The 23,598-nt window shown below is 38.0% G+C and overlaps 2 protein-coding genes across 3 annotated transcripts; both read left to right on the forward strand.

Moving 5' to 3' along the window:
- Positions 1 to 13,858: 13,858 nt before the first annotated feature.
- On the forward strand, positions 13,859 to 16,558 carry LOC112569522. 2 transcript variants are annotated; one of them, XM_025247331.1, is made up of 7 exons: positions 13,859 to 13,898; positions 14,203 to 14,286; positions 14,900 to 14,979; positions 15,335 to 15,465; positions 15,567 to 15,734; positions 15,874 to 15,920; positions 16,449 to 16,558. In XM_025247331.1, the coding sequence occupies exons 3-7, from the start codon at positions 14,915 to 14,917 to the stop codon at positions 16,494 to 16,496; spliced, it is 459 nt and encodes a 152-aa protein (XP_025103116.1). In that variant the 5' UTR covers positions 13,859 to 13,898; positions 14,203 to 14,286; positions 14,900 to 14,914; the 3' UTR covers positions 16,497 to 16,558. The 2 variants fall into 2 exon arrangements, with proteins under 2 accessions (XP_025103116.1, XP_025103118.1); XM_025247333.1 differs by having other exon boundaries at positions 13,867 to 13,898; positions 15,335 to 15,444.
- Positions 16,559 to 19,956: 3,398 nt separating this feature from the next.
- LOC112569524 lies at positions 19,957 to 22,848 on the forward strand. Its single transcript, XM_025247335.1, has 6 exons — positions 19,957 to 20,006; positions 20,592 to 20,671; positions 21,032 to 21,141; positions 21,254 to 21,421; positions 21,626 to 21,672; positions 22,739 to 22,848. Exons 2-6 carry the CDS (start codon positions 20,607 to 20,609, stop codon positions 22,784 to 22,786), a joined length of 438 nt encoding a protein of 145 aa, XP_025103120.1. The 5' UTR covers positions 19,957 to 20,006; positions 20,592 to 20,606; the 3' UTR covers positions 22,787 to 22,848.
- The last annotated feature ends 750 nt before the right edge of the window (positions 22,849 to 23,598 follow it).

Raw genomic sequence — 23,598 nt, forward strand, 5'->3', positions numbered from 1 at the left:
GCATGCGGGTGAGTGTATTGTATATACGGTGACTGATACTCCCCTGTGCACAAGCAACTGATTTGTCTTATTTTAATTTACTTATTTTTGTTTGTTGGATTGCTGGCTGATCTATATTGTTCATGTGAGAGTTTGGAATGTTTGATTTTAATTCCTAATCAGTATTATTTTTGTGCTATAAATTAGTTTTGTTTTGTTACTTTTGTCTTTGGGTCACTTCGTGTATGGTCTGCGCTCAGTTCGACTGCTTCGCAGCGCGTCACGTGAACACACTTACTATTCTTTCTATCATATCTGTTGTCAAAGTCAATCATAAACGTTGGTAAATATCAATGGTAAATGACGTGTGACAGCTGCTTTCCTGTTATTTTTTTGACTTCATGCTACTTTTAGCGAAATATCCTTTGCATCTTTAATCATGGCGCATCAGGGAAGTAAATACCTTTTGGTCTGGGGTTACGTTTATCCACCATAGTGTCAGGTACACGCTCATATAACTCGTTTTCAGACAGCTTAAAATGATAGAAACAGACATTCACGTTTTAATCTGCACACAACACTGACACAAATGGTTTTTAGCCGATTTTACGCCTCATTTATAAACTTTTGATAGTAGTTGTTGGTTATTCAGTGTTCAGAGCGAAAAAAAAAACACAATTATATGTTCTGCAATTAAATGTAGTTTGCAGATATTCAGTGGTGAACTGACTAGTTGTACTAAATAAGTTTTTACTCAAGATTGTGTTATTTTGACGTCTACAAGAAAATTTCCTTTTTAACTTGTTCTCGACACAATGACAGGATAGTGACTGCTAAAAATGTTCAGATTCGAATGCAGTTAACTTTTAACACCTTTTGACTCAGAATATACCATGTCCGCGATCCAACTAACTTCACGATGGCTTTACTAATGGTAAACTGTTTTCTTTTCCTAAAAACGCGATCGGAAGTGACTTAGAGAAGAATATATACACTTCGTTCTTTCTATCACACTACTTTTTCTATTTCTGGTGACAATGGCTAAGTCCATATCTATCGAGAAAGAAACAAATTAATAAACCAAGAGTACCAAAAAACGTCTCGTTAGAAGATACAGGAATATCTTCGTTGGTATCTTTTTTCAAGAAATTATGTATCAAACATGTTTTAGAAACTGAAGATTTAGGTATACATATTGATCATGCTCCAGCAAAAAATGTATATTGTTGAGTTTATGATTTGTATTGTGCAAAGCAACCATTGCAAAGGATGTGTCCAATGGTTCTAACGTAGCAATTAAATGCTATACAATACACTTCTGATTTTACACTTCTGCTCTCTTTTGAGAATTGATTGACAAATATAAATCTGTTTGTCTAAACTGACAGCTAGCTATCATGAAAAGCCCACTAAAAGTCATCAAGAGAGATACAAATGTTCAGATCGTCGAGTAATACATAAATATTGTTTTATTATTGCTGCATTGCTATTCTTTAATCTCGTCTCCCTAGTATTTAACTTATAGTCCAGCCTGTATCTACACATGCCGAAAAAAAAATAATTACGTTTGTAGATACGAAGTCAAAATGTATTGTTTAATGAAAGATTTATTTGCTTATTTTGCAAAATTAATTTTATTTTTTTTGTATAAGCTATTATATCAGCATAGAGCGTGCCGCTGTAAAGTTTAATTTTTCTTTATCTTCTACTTCTTTTATGAAATATATTGTAAATGACAAAGTTGTGTTCTGCCGTTTAATGCTATAAAAAATCTTATGCCGTAACCGCGTTTAAAATATTTTAGCAAAGCTGGTTTTGTCATTAAGCCCAGCTACCATCATAGCATGACATAAAAACTTCAGATGCAAGAATAAAGGGAAGCGAGACATCAAAGTCACGAAAGAGAAGTAAAACAAAACTAAAATCACTAGCAACAGAGATTGAAAAAGCAGAAACACGTTCATTGAAACATCACGCCACTAACACGACAATTAATAAACAACAAAAAATTTGTTATATTGTCGACAAATTTGCATTTATTTAGAGTTTTCTGTGACATCATTGCAACAGATTGTCAACACACCCGCGATGTCCTTCAGCTCTTTCTTAAAGTAGGTGTGCACCTGGCAAAACAAAAACAAATAAAACTTACAAGCACATATGCATTTTTTTAATAATATTCAATCATATATCGTGTTTGAGGGTAAGTCTTAGGTAATCCCCTACCTGTTTGGGTAGTAGGAAAGTGAGGTGAGAGTAGTCCACACTTGTGAGGACACCCACAACTCTAACCACTTGTTTTCACTTTTATTGTCTTTACGTGATCTATAGTTATACAGTAATTACAAGTAAATACCCCAAAAGTCAATTTATTTTTTAGGACTTTCATTAAACCTTTAGTTTTTAGAAAAATACAGATTTTATGCATTTTTAGCAGTCGTTGGAGATGATCTTGTCCTGGCAAAAAATGTTACAATCTACAGAATGTGTTATTTGCTTTTAACTGGAAATTACTAGTAATGTATCCTTGTTCTTCCCAAAAGGTAATCTTTCTTAATAAGGTACATTAGTTTACTATTTTACATAGTTTCTTTATCTAATTACATTTTTTGTTAGTATGTATACCCACTAAATGTTTAGAATGTGGTCAGCTTACCTGCTGGGAGACGTTTCTATATTCTCCTAGAGGTTGCTTCCTGTCGTCTGAAAAGATAAATATAATGGAGATGTTTAGGCAGGGTAACATCCACCTAAAATGTTTTAAAGGCTACAGAGTTTAAAGAGATCAACACATTTAAAACATTAATGAGCGTAAAAAACAAATTCTTTTCTTAATGTTTGCCCAAAACCTCTAAAATTATATAATTAATACGTTTATTTCTAGGCCAGACACAACTGACTTAGAACGAGTCATTCTCACTGTCCACATCCAAGAGGCTGAAATTGCGCATATGAACGATGAATCGATCAACCGTCGACTACGGAAGATCCATATTGTCCATAAAGCTAAATAAAATTTGAATCTTGAAGAGGAGGAAGATTCTTCAGGATTTACATTAGTGAACTCCTGAAGCTGACCACTCCATCATCTGCAAATTTGATTTTTTTTTTAATCTCGTATTAAATTTGTGTAAGTTGACATAAACACCAAAGAGCAGTGAAACAAACATCAACGAACACGAAAGAGTCGAGAATATACCGTTTGTATCCATTGTCCTGAACACAGTGAACAGTTCACTCAGATGGATAATGCCATCGAGGTCATGGTCGAATATTTTGAAATTCTCTCTTTCCGCATCGTTGGAAAAGCTAAAAGTATCAACAAATGAAGTTTTTTTTTATTTGATGATATTATGACAGTTGACGAAATGGACTTTGCTAATTTTGCTGCTAAGTTACACTTTGTTTTTTGCATATTCTTATGTGTTTTGTACACATATATATTTAGTTCTTTTTTTTGTTTTTTGTTTTCATTTTCTTAGAACTAGTTTCTGCAATAAACGAAAATTTTATACTTATGTTTTTAAAACATTTTATTGAAGGCTCCTGCTGTATTTCCTTCAATTTTCCTCGAGTGTGTACACATTACAATCTCTGAATAGACATGACACAACTTCGCTTTTTTACATCGTGTATGAGAAAGTAAAATGTTGAGCTGTTTTCATTAGTTATTACCCCTTATGTATCATAGGTTGGCAGAGCGCAGTGGCAAGAAGTCCAAAAAGGATGACAATCTTCATTCTGATCCAATTAATCTGCAAAGTGGGTAGTAAAACAATAAATGTAAAATTAAGATTTTTTTTTTTTTGGTAAACCGTTTCTAATAAATACACTTTCTGAAATGCAGGTTTTCGTGATTTGCGCGGATATGTGTTCATTACTAATGTGATTATATTATCAAATAATAAGTGTATCTATACGTATTTGCTTTCAGTCATTGTACGCTTTGCTAAGAATGGACATTGACTTTGTTTGACATCAAAAGCGGACTATAAAAAAGTTAGAAAGACTTTAGAGATAAGACAGTAGTCATAACATAAAATATGTTTATGGAGAAGCTTAAAAATCACATAAAAAGGTAGGTATAGATTAGTTTAATAACAAAATATATAGTATTATAAAGAAACACTCTAATAAATGAGTTCATTATAATATATTACAAATTGGTTATGATTGTTTTGGATTGATGTTGAGACAAATTGAAATGTTTATTCTAAAATGTTTTCACGTCTCTCAATAGTAGTAGTATTTAAATGTCGGTACGTAAGTTTATTATAAGAAAGGTTGTTATAAATAGGAATCAACGAGGAGAAAAGAAAGTATTGTGATTGTAAAAGAAAAATAAAAAACAGATGGTCCATGTAATACAGCGGTTCTCAACCTGTGGGTCGCGACCCCTTGGGGGGTCGCGACGTGCCTACAAGGGGGTCGCGAAGGTGGTCATTTTTAAAAAAAAAGTTTCTTATACTGGTATTAGTGAAATTAGTTTACATTGTGTAACCGAGTGGTGAGGGCGATCAAACTCCAAATCTCTTCTTCCTATTCAAGTACACTGTCTCGGCATGCAGTGACTTCTCACTTCCAAAACTCAAAACACAATCCCCCTCTCAACAATTAAGTCTCCAATCTCCCTCCTCTCACCTTTTGCCCTCTCTCTCCCCTCAATCTCTCATCGCTGACTCCCCTCTCCCTCTCCAGTCACACCCTCTCTTTTTTTTTAAACATCTAAAAAGGCAGGCATTCAGGAAACGTCCATCTTAAACCCTTTCCATTCGCACGTGCTCAGTCCTAGTACTCTATAGGTCCCTGACAGAAGGCCATGACCAGAAACAATGCGCTGCGACTGGAAAAAAGACAGCAGTTTTTAAATCCAAATTTGGATGCAAGTACACGTGCTTTGTCCTGAAGAAGATAGCCATGGATAATTTTGTGCTGCGAAAAAAGGAACTGATTGCGGTGGTTTTTGAAAAGAAAAGTGAAGAAACGAGCGATGTGCAAGTTTTTGGGTGCTGGAGCCGATGAAAAACCAGAAAGGCCTGCTACGAAAGTAAGAAAGTATGACAATGAATACTTGAAAATGGTTTTACAAACATTATTGTTGATGGTAAAGAACGGCCAGTGTGTTTGTTGCCTCGCAATGTTAGCTCCAGAGAGTATGAGACCAAACAAACTACGGCGCCATTTGGAAACTCGGCATGCGGAGTTAGCTTGCAAACCTCTCGAATTTTTTGAACGAAAATTGCAAGAATGCAAAAGAGACAAAAAAAACATTTGTCTCCATACATCAATTCATAAGAAAGCTTTGATGCTTTGTATCAAGTTTCCTATCGCATTGCTCAAAACAAAAAAGCACATACGATCGGAGAGTCATTAATACTGCCTGCAGCAATGGACATTGTACGGACCATGATAGGAGAAGATGCTGCTACGCAAGTGCAAGCCATTCCTTTGTCAAATGACACGGTTCGCCGAAGAATAACTGAGATATCTGAAGATGTGTCTGATCAGTTGATCAGTCGTATAAAAAGCCAAAATTTTGCTTTGCAGTTAGATGAAGCTACTGACACTGCAGGTGACTCACATTTGATTGCTTACATTCGTTACGTGTGGGAAAATAATCTTCTGGAAGACTTTTTATTTTGCAAGAAAATTGAAACGCAGAGCAACAGCCCAAGATTTTTTGGGATTGTCGATGACTTCCTTAAGGACCCAAGGCATTCCTGGAGTCCTGCGTCGGCTTGTGCACAGATGGCGCCCTGCAATGGCCGGAAAGAAACAAGGTTGCAATCTCTTATAAAAAAGGTTGCTCCAGACGTAGTTTGGACTCACTGCATGATCCACCGTGAAGTTCTAGCTTCCAAAGATTTGAGTGTTGAGTTGAACACAGTGCTAACGGATGTCATAAAATGTGAACTTGTAAAGAACAGTTTGCCAGGTCTCGCCTGTTTGCTCTGATATGTCAAGACATGGGAGCCGACTAGGACGCCTTGCTCTAGTACTGCGAATCAAGGTGTTGTCGCGTGGAAAAGCTCTCGCAAGAGTCTTTGAATTGCGGGAAGAATGTGTGTGTTTCTGAAGGAGAACTCTTTCAACAAGGCTGACCTGCTTAAGAACGACTGATGCTGCTGCTAATGGCATATTTATCGGACATATTTGAGAAGCTGAACGTTGTGAATACTTCTATGCAAGGGAAGGACACCACCATATTCCAAAACAACTGACAAGATGAATGCTTTTGTCAGAAAAATTTCGTTGTGGACGCAAAAGATACGCAAGAAAATATTTTTGATATGTTTCCGTGCTTGTGTAAGTGCAAGGCTGACAACTTGAATCTTGATCAGGTGAAGAATGTAATTATTGCCCATCTAAACGGACGCAAGAAAGGTTCAGCATTATTTCGCTGAAATTGATGTGACTAATACGATTGGATTCGTAATCCATTTCTGGCTGATCCTAGCAGAAGCGGGTTGTCCACGCAAGAAGAAGAGCAGCTCATCGACCTTCGAGTGACCAATCCCTGAAAATGGTCTTCCAAACAACACCAGTGCCAAATTCTGGATTAGCATCAACGGTGAATATCCTCTCCTTTCTGAGAAAGCAATGAAAGTTCTGCTGCCATTTTCAACTTCGTATATGTGTGAGCAAGGATTTTCAGCATTGGCAGCACTGAAGTCGAAATACAGAAATCGTGTGGACGCAGAGGCTGAGCTGCGAATAGCAGTGGGTACGAACATCGCACACAGGTTCGCTTCTCTAGGCAACAGCAAGCAGGCTCAACCTTCTCATTAATCAAAGTGAGTGTCCAATAAAATAATATTTATTAGCTTTAGTAAAATTTCATTAACAGTTATACTTCTTGCAGATACGAACTTTGTTCTTCCGTTGTTGATTTCTTCCGTTGTTTCACCTATCTTGGGTCCAAAATGTCAAACACCGGGGATGCGGAGGTGGAGATTCGAGCCCGACTGGCGAAAGCCAGCCAGGCCTTCGCCTCACTCAGGAGCACATGGAAGGCAAAAAACATCAGCCAGAAGATCAAGCTGAGAATCTTCAAGTCAAATGTGATCAGCACCCTCCTTTACGGATCAGAATCTTGGAAGATGACCAAAACCATCAGTAAACAAGCTTGACGTCTTCCAAAACAGATGCCTCAGGCGCATACTTAAACATCTTTTGCCAAACACCATCACCAACGAAGAACTCCACCGAAGAACTGAAACCGAGTCCATCACCACGCAGTTCAACGAAGGCGTTGGCGATGGATTGGACATGTGCTCCGCCAGCAGACAGCAGACCTTTCCAGAGTCGCCCCTACGATGACTCCAGACGGCCGAAGAAAAACGAGGCCGCCCAAAGGAAACTTGGAGAAGAACAGTGAAAGGAGCATGAAGGGAAAGGGCTGGACATGGGGTCACCTAGAGCGGTTTCAGCCGATCGACATGGCGGACTCTGGTTGAGGCCTTATGTGCAACCTGATGCACGAAGAGGAATAGATAGATAGACTTACTGGTTAGGGCAGCGGTTCTCAACCTTTTACATGTAACGACCCCCCTGACGAACACCGGTACGTCCGCGACCCCCTTAGCCAGCTAGGTCGGTGGAAGAGCGGGGGGGGGGAGCCATAACTAACCTCGAACGCTGCGTCGAGGAAATCAACAACGGAAGAACAAAGTTCGTATCTGCAAGAAGTATAACTGTTAATGAAATTTTACTAAAGCAAAATTCTGTGTGCTAATAAATATTATTTTATTGGACACTCACTTTGATTAATGAGAAGGTTGAGCCTGCTTGCTGTTGCATAGAGAAGCGAACCTGGTGCGATGTCGTACCCACTGCTATTCGCAGCTCAGCCTCTGCGTCCACACGATTTCTGTATTTCGACTTCAGTGCTGCCAATGCTGAAAATCCTTGCTCACACATATACGAAGTTGAAAATGGCAGCAGAACTTTCATTGCTTTCTCAGAAAGGAGAGATATTCACCGTTGATGCTAATCCAGAATTTTGGCACTGGTGTTGTTTGGAAGACCATTTTCAGGGATTGGTCACTCGAAAGGTCGATGAGCTGCTCTTCTTCTTGCGTGGACAACCCGCTGTGCTAGATCAGCCAGAAATGGATTACGAATCCAATCGTATTTAGTCACATCAATTCAGCGAAATAATGCTGAAACCTTTCTTGCAGTCCGTTTAGATGGGCAATAATTACATTCTTCACCTGATCAAGATTCAAGTTGTCAGCCTTGCACTTACACAAGCACGGAAACATATCAAAAATATTTCTTGGAGTATCTTTTGCGTCCACAACGAAATGGTTCGGACGAAAGCATTCATCTTGTCAGTTGTTGTAATATGGTGGTGTCCTTCCCTTGTCTGGTCATGGCCTTCTGTCGGGACCTATAGAGTACTAGACTGAGCACGTGCGAATGAAAGGTGTGAATGATGGACGTTTCCTGAATGCTGCCTTTTAGATGTTTAAAAAAAAGAGAGGTGTGACTGGAGAGGAGAGGGGAGTCAGCGATGAGAGATTGGGAAGAAGAGAGGGCAAAAGCTGAGAGAGGGAGATTGGAGGCTTAATTGTTTGAGAGGGGATTGTGTTTTGAGTTTTGAAGTGAGAAGTCACTGCATTGCGAGACAGTGTACTTGAATAGGGAGAAGAGATTTGGAGTTTGAGCCCCCGCACCACTCGGTTACACAATGTAAACTAATTTCACTAATACCAGTATAAGAAACTTTTTTAAAAAATGACCACCTTCGCGACCCCCTTGTAGGCACGTCGCGACCCCCCAGGGGGTCGCGCCCCACAGGTTGAGAACCGCTGGGTTAGGGTTTTAAATATCATTTTAAATTGATTCGTTATTTACTTGTTCAATGTCTGCAAGTTTACTGTTAAATACACCATTGTAAATATCTATTTAATAGAAAAATATCCGACAAACATTTTTAAGTAAAAAAATTCCTTTTCTGTTGTCATCTTACAGAGTAGACAAAATCTTACTTGTAGTGAAGCGAGCAGACCGTTAATGTTTTTGCAATAGTGAGTCACAGAATTCCGCCTCGACAAACTTTACCTCTTGCTTCTGAATCACCAGGTCCGTAAATCAGAATAAAACTTGAGCAAAGAATAAATCTTCGCAGGTTTAACTTAATCTGACAGATGACCGCTGCAGAAACTTTGAATCGAACTCGTGTTGACATCAATATCAACAGTCTGCCCGTGACAATATCACAATACAATGGACCTTTCCTCACACACTGTGGGTAGCCATACAAAACATGTATCGCAAATGGATTACAAAGGGTAAGAGAAAAACAGGATTGTGGTTTGGTGGACCGGTCATCTGAGTACGATAGATCAGATGGTAGTACACCATCAACTTATCCACGATTTCGATTGCAGTTATTGTTAAATATTTATAGATATATGTATGTGTAACTTTACGGATCAGAATCATGGAAGATGACCAAAACCATCAGTAACAAGCTTGACGTCTTCCAAAACAGATGCCTCAGGCGCATACTTAACATCTTTTGGCCAAACACCATCACCAACGAAGAACTCCACCGAAGAACTGAAACCGAGACCATCACCACGCAGGTTCAACGAAGGCGTTGGCGATGGATTGGACATGTGCTCCGCCAGCAGACAGCAGACCTTTCCAGAGTCGCCCTACGATGGACTCCAGACGGCCGAAGAAAACGAGGCCGCCCAAAGGAAACTTGGAGAAGAACAGTGGAAAGGGAGATGAAGGGAAAGGGCTGGACATGGGGTCACCTGGAGAGGGTTTCAGCTGATCGACATCGGTGGCGGACTCTGGTTGAGGCAACATGTGCAACCTGATGCACGAAGAGGAATAGATCAAATCAAAATCAAATCAAATCAAAACAGACTTTATTGTCTGCCCAGGAGGACAGAAATTTGTCTTTGCTCACATACCCATACAGACATTTAACACACAGTTAGGAGTAAAAGTGAGGAGTAAAATAGTGTTGATTGCACCAGTCCATCAAGGCAGTGTATGTTTATCCTAACAACAAACCTTGGGTGACCAAGGGCCTAAAGCACTGCTGAACAAAAAGAAACATTTGTTCATCACGGGCAGAAGCCCACGACAGAAGATTAGTACATAGAGAGGACCATGATGCTATCCGTTGGGTGGGCAGAGGCTCTACGAGCATACTAGTTAGTCCGCTTTCAGTAGTTTGCCGGTGGACCAACGAGTGTCGACGAGATTGAAACAGAGGTCGAGTTAGCTCTCGCCATAAACCCGATGTGTCAGAATGCGGCTCGTGGTTACATCTTGAGCTCGCTGGAGGGACCTGCCAGACGTCGAGTGTTGATGCTTCCGCATGACGCAAGAGATACGCCGAGAAAGATCTTGGGTGTCCTAGTGGAGGCGTACGGCGAACGGAAAGATGTCGACATCAGTGCCACAGCAACGTGATGAGGTGGTCGACGAATACGCCGCGAAGCTCCAGAATTTAAGCAGGCGAGGTAGAAGGCGGCGCAGAGCGTCGAAGTGGCGGCGATTGACACCATCACGGAGGACTGCAGCCCGACCGTCAGGGAAAGTGACTGCCCCCGTCGTCCGTAACAGGATGACAGGGAAATAAGTGTAGCTGGCCTGACTGGAAAGTGTCCGACGGCGGAGTTTGTCATTTATGGCAGTTGAGTGATGGCGTTGCTCGACACGGCAGTGAGTAACGACGGTCACTGACGAGTGGGCACGAGGGCACATACAGGACTTACAGCTAAAACAAACTCAGGAGTGCGGTGGTGGACATGTTACGGCCAGAGTCTGAGACGTTCCTATCCTGGTGGTCAAGACCTGGTCGATGTGGTCACAAGTGAGCGCAGGAGGCGCGTGTCGCTTCTACTAGGGAAGAACGTCCTTGATCGGATAATGGACTCTACCGCAGATGTGGCGCAGGCAGTACAGGCAGCCGTGCATGAAGCTCATCTTGAGAAGACATTGTCAACAAAAGGACTGGCTAGGGCCGCTGGCAACACGCCCGTTCCAGGATGCCAATTGGGTCTGACGTCCACACCAGCCACTTTCCAGAGGTTAATGCAGACCACCATGCCGAACTGTTTAATTTCAGTCCTTCTTGTGTACCTAGACGATCATTTGGTATACTCCAAGATAAAAGACATTCAACTGCGGGAGGCGCCATACCTTCAGGATGACGACAGTGAAGAGGAAACGCCAGGGTGGTATGCTACTCTTCCAAAACATCACCACAGAACTCTTGTGACAATGCCTGTGGTGCCAGAAGTAACAGTGTCTGTGGTGTCAGATGACAGTACCAGAAATGACAGTCCCTATCGTGTCCGAACCGCGCAGATCGCAGCGACTTACCGCGAGACAGGCAACAAACTCGCACAAAGTGTAGGATGAAACAGTTCGTGCGACACTATGCCATGGCAATATGAATACCATGGATATATTTTTTAGTTGCGGTGATCGGTGACACTGTAGATGACACGTACGCATTGATCAGTTGTTTATTTTGCTAATTGTTCATTTTTCTTCAACTTTACCGCGGCTGCGTCCAGAAAATGTCATTGACAAGAATGACACACGAGGTGATGGCTGACAATAGATGTCAGCACTCACTCTTCTTCAGTCTCTGTTTGATTCCTCCTGAGTCCTTGTGCCTTTATTTAGGATGGTGATGGCTGCTGGCACGAAGGACCTCTGGTAGGCAGCTTTCCTTATGCGTGGTACCTTATAGCGCCTGCCTGAGGGCAACAGCTGGAAGCTAGTGTGGAGAGGGTGTTTCAGGTCCGAAATGATGTTATGTGCCATCCTTCTGACTGCATGAAGGTACAAGTCAGAAAGTGGCAGCTGTGCTTGACCAATAATTTTATTTGCCTGGTGGATGATTCTGGCCAGCCTTGCCTTGTCTTTGACTAGTAGATGACCATACCAGGCAGCGATGTTGAATGAGAGGATGCTCTCAACAAGAGACCTGTACACAGTCTCCAGCACCCCCGAGCTGACGTCGAAGCTGCGAAGTCTCCTCAGAAGGTACAGCCTCTGCTGGGCCTTTTTGTACACTTGGTTCACGTGATCACTAAATGAGAGCCTCCCGTCGATCACTGTACCAAGGTACCTAAACACAGCAGCCCTCTGCACCTGCTGTCCCTTGATTTGGTGGTGGGGAGAGAGGGGTTGTGCCATCTCTTCCTTCGTAGGCTCTTCCAAAGGCCATCTCCTCCGTTTTGTCAACGTTCAGATCCAGAAAGCTGCGGTCAAACCACTCCTCCAGCTCCCCCACACAGGCCAGGTACTGTGACAGGGACTGCTCGTCTTTCAGGCAGCCCACAAGGGCCATGTCATCTGCATATTTAACAAGTTTGAGAATAGCACTGTTAATACTAATCCCATTTGTATATACAGAGAACAGGATGGGGGAAAGCACACATCCCTGAGGGGTACCCGTGTTGAGGATCTGCTCATCTGACAGAATCATTCCATCCACTGACAAATAAACTCCGTCAGACGAGCTGCTGGACCCTATAGTACCTGTCGGTGGAACTCTGAAACCCACCCTCTGTGGTCGGTCCTTCAGGAATGATCTGATCCATAGAACTAGGCCAGTGTTGACATCCAGGTCTAGTAGGCGCTGTACAAGAAGGTGTGGCTGGACCGTGTTGAAGGCGCTGGAAAAGTCCATGAACAGGACCCGAACATAGGTGCCAGAAGTGTCCAAGTGTTGTAGGATAGTATTTAAAAGCGTGAGAGTTGCATCAGACACCCCCCTGCGTGGCTTGTAGGCAAACTGCAAAGGATCCAGGCGATCAGCCATGGTGGGGATTAACAATCTTCCCACAACTCTCTCCAAACATTTGGCCACAACAGACGTGAGAGCCACAGGTCGAAAGTCTTTCAAGTTTGGTAGCATGAGGCTTCTTTGGCACTGGTATTATTGTGGATGTTCTCCACACGCGGGGACACTATGAGAGTCAAGGAGAGCTGAAAAAGTCTGGTAAAAACACCACTCAGCTGACTAGCACACTCTTTGAGTACTTTGCCTCTCACGTGGTCAGGTCCAGGGGCTTTACGTGGGTTCACATGAGAGAGAATTCTGACAACATCTCCCTCACAGATGGTGACAGTGGCTGCCGACAGTGAAGAACAGATATTTTCTGCTTCATTGCTGAAGTCTCTCACATCAAACCGCGCGTAGAAAGTGTTGAGCTCATTAACAAATGACACTGGGTCATCACACTTTACTCTTTGTGTCTTGCGTTCTCTACCCATCATGGTGTCCAGGTCCTTCCAAGCATCTCTTGCGTTGCCCTCAATTAATTGCTTTTCTACCTTCTTTCTGTATTCCACTCTAGCCGTTCTTGCCTTTGCCCTGAACTCCTTCTCCTTTTCTTTCACTTTCTGTTTGTCTCCCTGCATAAAAGCTATCTTCTTTTCATTGAGACAGTGCTTCAGTCCTTTACCTAGCCATGGTTTGTTATTTGGATAGCTGCAGATCTGCTTGGTAGGGATGACAGACTCTTCACATAGTATGTGTAACGTTTTACCATTCATGCTAAATAGTTAAAATCACTCATTACAATTTTAAGCGAAGGCTATTATTATTTTTAATAGACGAGCTTACTTTGTTAGGTTTTAAATTGTAAAAAAGGAAAAAAGGAAATACTATTTGTGTAATATTACTGCCAAGCTGTCACTCGCAGCTTGTATTCTCGTCAATGATTTCCACACAACTTCGATTTGAGGTTGAGCATGCGGTCATCTGTCAATATCAATTAAAAAGTCGAGTAAACATTAATTATCAGGATTAATCCTGACATATGTCTCTGTTTACTCATACACAGACTATATAAACTGTCCTGCAATCTCCCTAAGACAACCTGAGCTCAAGCATTCTTGGTTCTGCTCACGTCTCTGCACTTTGAGTGGTAAGTAGATTTCAAATAGTAAATAAAAGCTTAATATTTTTACTAGCACCTAAAACTACAGATAATAAAGTGTTTAGTCATTTCTTACCTAAACTTTAAATTGTAAAAAAGGAAAAAAAAAGGGAAATACTATTTGTGTAATATTACTGCCAAGCTGTCACTCGCAGCTTGTGTTCTCGTCAATGATTTCCACACAACTTCGATTTGAGGTTGAGCTTGCGGACACCTATCAATATCAAATAAGAAGTCGAGTAAACATTATCAGGACTAATCCTGACATATGTTTGTGGTTACTCATACACAGACTATATAAACTGTCCTGCAATCTCCCTAAGACAACCTGAGCTCAAACATTCTTTGTTCTGTTCACGTCTCTGCACTTCGAGTGGTAAGTAGATTTGAATAGTAAATAAAAGGTAAATATTTGTACTAGTATCTAGAACTACAAGTAATGAAGTGTTAAGTCATTTCTTGCCTAAACTTTAACACAGTCAAATAAATTTAAAATAGAATTTGAGCTTTTAATTCTGGTGCCGATTAGTCAATTGGCTCTGGATTTGTACTCAAACAACCGAAATTGAAAATTAAGCATTAATAAATTCAAATGTACATTCTAATCAAATATATGCCTATTTTGTACTTTTTTGTGTGTGTACATATTTTATAAATATTTTTTCTGAAGGTGCTACTTTCCGATTTGTGAATTCTCCTTTCTATAGAGTTACAGTCTTTTATTGGATTTTACGTATTTTTGATAAAATTTACACCACGTGAAATGTATTTCAAAATACCTTTGAAAACATAGTATCTTAAATAGTTTTTAATCGTAATTTAATTAATATATTTTATAAATATCAGTCGATGTTTCAATAGTGTAAACTAGCCTCTTCGTACAATATCTGGTCCAAAACATGTGCAGAAAATGTATGAAAAAGAAAATTTATAAAAATAGCAAAAAACATCACAAATTTACATTTATTCTTTTATTACCCACTTTGCAGATTAATTGGAACAAAATGAAAATCCTCTTCTTTTTTGGATTTTTTTCGACTGCGCTCAGCCAACATCTGTTTCAGATGGGGTAATAACTTATAATAACAGCTAAACATTTCACGTTTTCATACGAGATGTAAAAAAGCGAAGTTTTATCATGTCAGATCATATATTATAATGTGTAGACCCTCGAGAAAAAGTAAATAAATACAGCAGGAGTATTCAAACCTTTTAAATAATACTTATTAAATTTTAGTTTATTGCAGAAACTAAAATATAATTGCGAAAATAAACTAAAACACAGATGTTTACAAAACACACACGAACAGGCAAATGAACAAACAAAATGTCACTTCGCAGCAAAAACAGCTTTCTTAGTCCACTTGGTCAACTTTCATAATATCATGAAATTGAGACAGATCTTCATTTCTTCATACTTTCAGCTTTACCAGCAATGCAACAATCGAGAATTTCAAAGTATTCGATATGAACCTCGATGACGTTATCCATCTGAGTGAAGTGTTCACTGTGGCCAGGAAAATGGATACAAACGGTACCTTTTCGACACTTTCATGTTCGTTCATTGCTATTTAACTGCTCTTTGGTGTTCATGTCCACTTTAACACAAATTTTAAAATTTAACACCAGATTAAAAAATTTTATCAATTTTTGCAGATGATGGAGTGGTCAGCCTTCAGGAGTTGACTGCTATGAATTCTGATGATCTTCCTCCTCTTCAAGATGAAATTTTCTTTAACTATATGGACAGTCTGGACTCCACAGTCGACGGTGTAGCCGATTCATCGTTCATATGCACATATTTCAGCCTCATGGATGTGGACAGTGAGAAATTCTCCTTGTAAATCAGTTACGTCTGGCCTACAAATAAAGCATATAAATTATAATTTAAGAGGTTCAGCTGTGTTGATTTATGTCAGCTGCATGTTATCCTGCATAAACTCGATTGTATTTATCTTTTCAGACAACAGAAAAGCAACTCTTGGAGAGTATAAAATCCAGCAACAGCAGGTAAGCTTACCATACTCTAGACGTGAGGTGACATACATACTGACAGAGAAGACTAAATAGATTAGCAAGTTATATAAAATAGTAAAAGACTATACCTTAGTAAAAAAGGTTGCCTCTAGGGAAAAAAAAGATGCGATTTAATTATAACTTACAAAGTCAAAAACAAAATAACCCGTTTTGCAGCTTTTAACATTTCTTGCCAGAGAAGATTATCTCAACGGCTGCTACAAACTGCATAAAATTTTCATCTTTAAAAACTAAAGGTTTAATGAATATCCTTAAAAAATAAAAAAACATCGAGGGATTAAATTGTAAATTACTGTCAACTATAGAATTTCGTAAAGACAATAGAAGGAATGGCCAAGTGGTTAGAGATCTGGTGTCCTAAAAAAGTGTAGTGTCTCTCACCTCACTCTCCTACTACCCAAAGGTAGGGGATTACCTAAGCCTTACCTCAAAGACGATATATGAATGAATATTATTAAAAATGCAGATGCAATTACAAGTTTTATTTGTTTGTGTTGCTAGATACAGGACCACTTAAAGAAAGAGCTGAAGGACATCGCGGGATGTTGACAATCTGTTGCAATGATGTGCAAACGAAACTCCAAATAAATACAGATTTGTCGAAAATAAAACAAACTTTTGTTTTTTGTATTTATTGTGTCTTTTAGTGGAATGATTTTTAAGTGCATGTTATCTGCTTTTAAACCTCTGCTGTGAGTGTCTTTAGTTTTATTTTACTTCTCTGTCGTGACTTTGATGTCTCTCTACCCTTTCATTCCTTACATCTGAAGATTTTATGCTATCCTATGATGGTAGCTGGGCTTAATGACAAAATATTTTTGCTAAAATATTTTAAACGGGTTGCGGCATCAAGATTTTTTAGCATTAAACGCACAAACACAACTTTGGGATTAACAATATATTGCATAAACAAAAAACAAAGATAAAGAAAATGAATGAGGTAAAACAATACAGCGGCAAGTCTATGCTAATATAAAAAGGTTTAAGAATACCAAAACTTATTTTGCATAAATAATCAATTAATATTTCATTTAACAATACATTGTTTACTTTGTACATTTGTGCTCTTGGTGATTTATTTGTTTAGATGAGGGAAATTCGGTTTCAGAAAACTAAATAAAATATATAAATTATTTGTTTGAAGGGTTTTTTAAATTCGTTATCTTACAAACGTATTTGTTGATTTCTACGTGTGTAGATACAGCCTGGCCTATAAATAATAGTATAATACTAGGAGACGAGATTAAAAAATATCAATGCACAATATGAAAACATTTTTATGTATATCTCGACGATCTGACACTTGTATCTCTCTTGATGACTTTAGTAGGCATGCTTTCAGTTTAGACATCAGATCCATGTTTGTCAATAAGTTATCAAAAAAAAAGACATTCGTGATTGTTTCTAACATCAGGTAAATAGATAGCGAACTGTTTCTTTAGCCATTACATGGTATACTTCTGACAAAAAGAACTCGTCAAATACTTGCGCGGGATAAAGTTTGTTTCACATTTTCATCTACTATATTAGCATGGTGTATCGGTGGTTTTTACCAGACCCCTTTGCGTTTCCAAACTTTTACATCGCACTTATGACAAACAGCTTTGCTACTCATTCTTTTTCTCAAATCAAAAGTTGTGTTCTTATTTTTATGTTTTGCCTGAGCTCTAAACGCTTTCTAGACACCGTACAAAGTCTATTTTTCCTGATAAAAATCAATCATCCAGCAAAACTAATCTTAAAATAAAAAAACAGCACAGAAACAAATATTGTGTAAGACGTTGAAAAAGTTTGAACAAACTGTGACCAAAAAAGTCTCTGAAATATTTAGTTTTTAAGGGTAGTGATGTAGACTCCCTGAATTATGTTAGTAAGATTTGGGAAAGTGCACGTGTGTACTGGCGCAGTAAAGCACGCACACACACATATCCCATGTGTTTTCTTGTCCTATCATTGTATTTTATACCTTAGGAATTTTCCTAAGGTACATTAAATAAACTCGAAAATTAGCTGTTAATTTTTAGTAATATAATCTGTGTTAAGATTAAAAAAACAGCTTTACTTTTGATTTTTAATGATCTGGGAATGTCTAGATGGCATATAAGTTGACTTTGATAAGCCTTCGTCAGGAATATAAAGAAACTGTAGCTCGCTTTTCTGCTCGCTACATTTCTCATGGTCCTGTCACAGTCAATGTCTACAGTTCTGTGGCCATGTCGTCAACTACATCGTTCTTTTCGGATGTTCTTTTTCTCAGACTTTGTTGAGTTTAATCAGGAGGGTTTAAGCTAAGATCTTATCAACTCGAGAAAGGAATTAAATCTTTTTGTTCTACAGTTAACTTTTTTAATAACAGTTAGTAAAAATTTAAATATTACAAGAATACAAATCATCAATCAAATCATGATCAAAAAGCCTCCTAAAAAGGAAAAAGAAAGGCCTTACACAAAGCAACCTTTTAGGTTTCACAAAGTCTAGTACAGATGCAGAAAGATTTATCTGAATACTTCATTTCCATACTGAGGGCAGAACAGTTAAGTATCAAGGTTCTTTAGAGATAAACCCGACAGACATGGAGTAGTTTATGGAAATACCTACAACATATATTATTTTTTTTATATTCTTAGATCGGTATATGTATAGATTATGAATAGGTATATGGATGTTGTGTTAGTATGTGTACGCGTTTGTTTTTAAATATGTAGAACATTAATAAACAGACTTGAGCATTATTTAAACATAAATCCTTTTCCGTTTATAAAACATTCAAAAAGATTCATAAATGTACTTTGGTAATGAGATAACTAACCAGTTGCTAAGATTATTAATATCATTATGAATATATTTCTAAGTAAATGCACATGCTGTAATATGTGCAAGTTGTCATTTGAATAACTTGATGTAGAGTACTTTGTTTGCAAGTATTAACAACATCAAAACACTACTAAGTAGTTTTACAAGTTGATGAATATGATTAGGAAAAGTGTTCATGGTTTTACTTACTGCTTAGGGTTTTAAATAAGATTTTAAACTGATTCATCATTTACTTGTTCTATATCTGCCTGTTTACAGTTAAATACACCTTTGTAAATATCTATTTAATAGAAAAATATCTGACTAATAAATTAATTTTTGAGCTGTGGAGATTATTTAATTAACAAGTGTTACTTAAGAAATTAACAAACAATTATATTGTACATTTATAAGTAAAAAAATCATTTTCTTTTTTCATCTTACAGAGTACACAAAATCTTACTTGTAGTTATGTCAGCAGGCCTGGATTGTTTGAGCAACGGTAATTCACAGAATGCCAGTAAAAACTTTATCCCTTGCTTCTGAATCACCAGGTCCGTAAATCAGGATAAAACCTGAGCAAAGAATAAATTGGGTTTAACTTAATCTGACAGATGACCGCTTCAGGAACTTTGAATCGAACTCATGTTGAGATCAACATCAACAGTCTGTCCCTGACAATATCACAATATAATATACCACTCTGTGGGTAGCCAAACAAAACATGTATCGTAAAGAGAAAAAACAGGATCGTGGTTTGGTTGACCGGTCATCTAAGTAAGATGGACCAGATGCTACAGTATCATCATATCCACGATTTCGATTGCTGTTATTATTAAATATTTATAGATATACAGTATGTATGTGTAATGTGTTACCATTCATGCTAAATAATTAAAATCACTCATTACAATTTTCAACGATGGTTATTATTATTTTTAATAGAATAGCTTACTTTGTTAGGTTTTAAATTTTTAAAAAAGGAAAGAAAAGGGAAATACTATTTGTGTAATATTACTGCCAAGCTGTCACTCGTAGCTTGTATTCTTGCCAATGATTTCCACACAACTTCGATTTGAGGTTGAGCTTGCGGTCACCTGTCAATATCAAATAAAAAGTCGAGTAAAAATTAATTATCAGGACTAATCCTGACATATGTCTCTGTTTACTCATACACAGACTATATAAACTGACCTGCAATCTTTCCTAAGACACAACAAGAGCTCAAGCATTCTTTGTTCTGCTCACGTCTCTGCACTTCGAGTGGTAAGTAGACTTAAAATAATATATAAAAGGTCAATATTTTTGCTAGTATCTAGAACTGCACTTAATAAAGTGTTAAGTCATTTTTTTGCCTAAACTTTAACATAGTTAAATAAATTTAAAATAGAATTTAAGCATTTCATTCTATGCGAAAATAAACGAATACCAAAGGGAGGAAATACTGGAACCTTTTGAAATTCTTTACCTCCTAATTACTTCCCTTTAGAGGCTGAAACAAATCACGTTTGAAAGAATTCTTAATGTCCTACTTTCCGATTTGTGAATTCTCCTTTCTATACAGTTACAGTCTTTTATTTGATTTTACGTATATTTGATAAAACTTACACCACATGAAATGTATTTAAAATTATCTTTAAAACATAGTATCTTAAGTAGTTTTTAATCGTAATTCAATTAATATATCTTCTTAAATGCAAGTCGATGTTATAATAGTGTTAACTCGCCTTTGCGTACAATATCTCGTCATAAAAACGAGTAGAACATGTATCTACAAGAAAAGGTTTACAAAAATAGCTAAAAAAAAAAAATCACAAATTTACATTTCTTTTCTTACTATCCACTTTGCAGATTAATTGGAACAGAATGAAAATCCTCTTCTTATTTGGATTTCTTGCGACTGCGCTCAGCCAACATCAGTTTCAGGCGGGGTAATAACTTATAATAACAGCTAAACATTCCCTTTTTTATACGAGATGTAGAAAAAGAGAAATTTTGTCAGGTCGGCTCAGATATTATAATGTGTGCACACTCGAGGAAAAGTAAATAAATACAGCAGGAGCCGTTAAATGTTTTAATAGCATACTAAAATAATTAAGTTTATTGTAGAAACTAATTCTCTAATTACCAAAATAAACTAAGCACAGATGTGTACACACACACACACACACACACGAAGAGGCAAATAAACAAACAAAATGTCACTTCGCAGTAAAATCAGCTTAGTCCACTTGGTCAATTTTCATAATATCATCAACTTAAGAAATATCTTCATTTGTTGATACTTTCAGCTTTTCCAACAATGTAACAAACGAGAATTTCAAAGTATTCGATCTGAACCTCGACGACATTATCCATCTGAGTGAAGTGTTCACTGTGTTCAGGACAACGGATACAAACGGTACCTTTTCGACTACTTCATGTTCGTTAATGTTTATTTCACGGGTCTTTGGTGTTCATGTCAACTTAGATAAATTTAGCACGAGATTAAAAAAAAATATAAAATTTTGCAGATGATGGAGTGGTCATCCTTGAGGAGTTTACTGCTATGATTTCTGAAGATCTTCCTCCTCTTCAAGCTCAAATTTTATTTAACTTTATGGAAAGTCTGGACTCCACAGTCAATGGTGTGATGGATTCATCGGTCATATGCACATTTTTCAGCATCTTGGATGTCGACAGTAAGAAATCCTCCTAAATCAGTTCTCTCTGGACTAGAAGTAAAGGATATTAAATTATAATTTAAGAGGTCAAGGGTAAAGAATTTATTTTGACGCTCAATATTGTTTCAAATGTGTTGATTTATGTCAACTACTAACGCGGTTGAAACATTTTTAGGTGCATGTTATCCTGCCTAAAAATCTAGATTGTATTTATCTTTTCAGACAACAGGAAAGCAACTCTTGGAGAGTTTAAAAGCAACCAACAGCAGGTAAGCTCACCATACTCTAGACGTTTGGTGACATACATGCTGACAGAGAAGAATAAGTAGATAAGCAATTAATATTAAATAGTAAAAGACTATACCTTATTAAGAAATATTGCCTTTCGGGAAAAAAGAGATGAGATTTAACTGTAATTTGCCAAGTCAAAAACAAAAAAACCATTCTGCAGCTTTCAACATTTTTTTGCCAAACAAGATCATCTGCAATGGCTGCTACAAACTGCATAAAATCTCCATTGTTAAAACTAAAGTTTTAGTTAGAATCCTTAAAAAATAAAACCACATTTAGGGATTAAGTTGTAAATTACTGTAAAGTGTAAACTATAGATTCGCATAAAGAAAATAAAAGGTATAGCCAAGTGGTTAGACCTCTGGTGTCCTCAAAAAAAGTGTGGTCTCTCTTACCTCACTCTCCTACTACCCTACTGCATGTTTACAGTTAAATACACCTTTGTAAATATCTATTTAATAGAAAAATATTTGACTAATAAATTTATTTTTGAGCTGTGGAGATTATTTAATTAAAAAGTGTTACTTAATAAATTAACAAATAATCATATTGTACATTTTTACGTAAGAAAAAAAATCATTTTCTTTTCTCATCTTACAGAGTAGACAAAATCTTACTTGTAGTGAAGTCAGCAGACCGTTAATGTTTTTGCAATGGTGAGTCACATAATGCCGCCTCGACAAACTTTATCTCTTGCTTCTGAATCACCAGGTCCGTAAATCAGGATAAAACGTGAGCAAAGAATAAATTAGGTTTAACTGAATCTGACAGTTGACCGCTTCAGGAACTTTGAATCGAACTCATGTAGAGATCAACATCAACAGTCTGTCCGGGATAATATCACAATATAATGGACCTCTCCTCACACTCTGTTGGTAGCCAAACAAAACATGTATCGTAAAGAGAAAAAACAGGATCGTGGTTTGGTTGACCGGTCCAACAAAGGGTAGGGAATTACCTAAGCCTTATCTGAAAGACGATATATGAATGAATATTATCAAAAATGCAGATGTGATTAGAAGTTTTATTTGTTCTTGTTGCCAGAGGAACGCCCACTTAAAGAAAGAGCTAAAGGACATCGCGGGATGTTGACAATCTGTTGCAATGATATGCAAACGAAACTCCAAATAAATACAGATTTGTCGAAAATATAACAAACTTCTTGTTTGTTTATTTATTACGTTTTATAATGGCGTGATGTTTCACTGCACTTTATCTGCTTTTAAACCTCTGATTCTAATGACTATTGTTTGATTTATTTCTCTGTCGTGACTTTGAAGTCTTCCATTTCATATCTTTTCTTTGATGTTTTAATATATGCTTTGATGGTAGCTGGGCTGAACGAAAAAACATTTTGTTATAATATTTTAAATTGGTTATGGTATTAGTATTTTTTAACATTTAAGGCAGAAACACAACTTTGGCGTTTACAATATCTTTCATAAAAGAAGTAGAAAGGTAAATGTCGCGTTCCACCCCCAGCGTCGCCGGAAGCACGCGCACAGCCGCTCGCACAGCCGGCCAGACACGCACAGACACTCAGCCGGAGGCAGTCAACGACTTATCTCTCGAACCCGTGCACGGCATAAACCACGACAAAAAACGGGGAAAACGATACAAGCACGCAGTTTAATAAAAATATAAACACGAATACACGTACACACACATCCCTACCAAAAACATAAAAAATACACCTACGAGTACTCGTCAAATAAATATAAAAACAACAGGGGACTGCCTCCCCGCAAAGAAGTTACACATAAAATTCACACACAGCAGAGAAAATACAAAGTATATTGCGACACAGCACAGTCAAGTGTCCGCTCAAGGTGTTCACAGAACCAGCGGTGCCACCCCCTCTCCCTCTGGACCAGCTGTCCAGCTGACCTCACTTCTCTCGTCCG

Source organism: Pomacea canaliculata, linkage group LG7 (genome assembly GCF_003073045.1).
Source record: "Pomacea canaliculata isolate SZHN2017 linkage group LG7, ASM307304v1, whole genome shotgun sequence".
Lineage (NCBI taxonomy): Eukaryota > Metazoa > Mollusca > Gastropoda > Architaenioglossa > Ampullariidae > Pomacea > Pomacea canaliculata.

Coding starts and splice junctions, on each gene's coding strand:
- LOC112569522 (XM_025247331.1), top strand. CDS start 14,915: ATGAAAATCCTCTTCTTTTTTGGATTTTTTTCGACTGCGCTCAGCCAA. Junction 14,980..15,334: donor CAACATCTGTTTCAGATGGG/GTAATAACTTAT, acceptor TCATACTTTCAG/CTTTACCAGCAATGCAACAA. Junction 15,921..16,448: donor ATAAAATCCAGCAACAGCAG/GTAAGCTTACCA, acceptor TTGTGTTGCTAG/ATACAGGACCACTTAAAGAA.
- LOC112569524 (XM_025247335.1), top strand. CDS start 20,607: ATGAAAATCCTCTTCTTATTTGGATTTCTTGCGACTGCGCTCAGCCAA. Junction 21,142..21,253: donor CAGGACAACGGATACAAACG/GTACCTTTTCGA, acceptor AAAATTTTGCAG/ATGATGGAGTGGTCATCCTT. Junction 21,673..22,738: donor TTAAAAGCAACCAACAGCAG/GTAAGCTCACCA, acceptor TCTTGTTGCCAG/AGGAACGCCCACTTAAAGAA.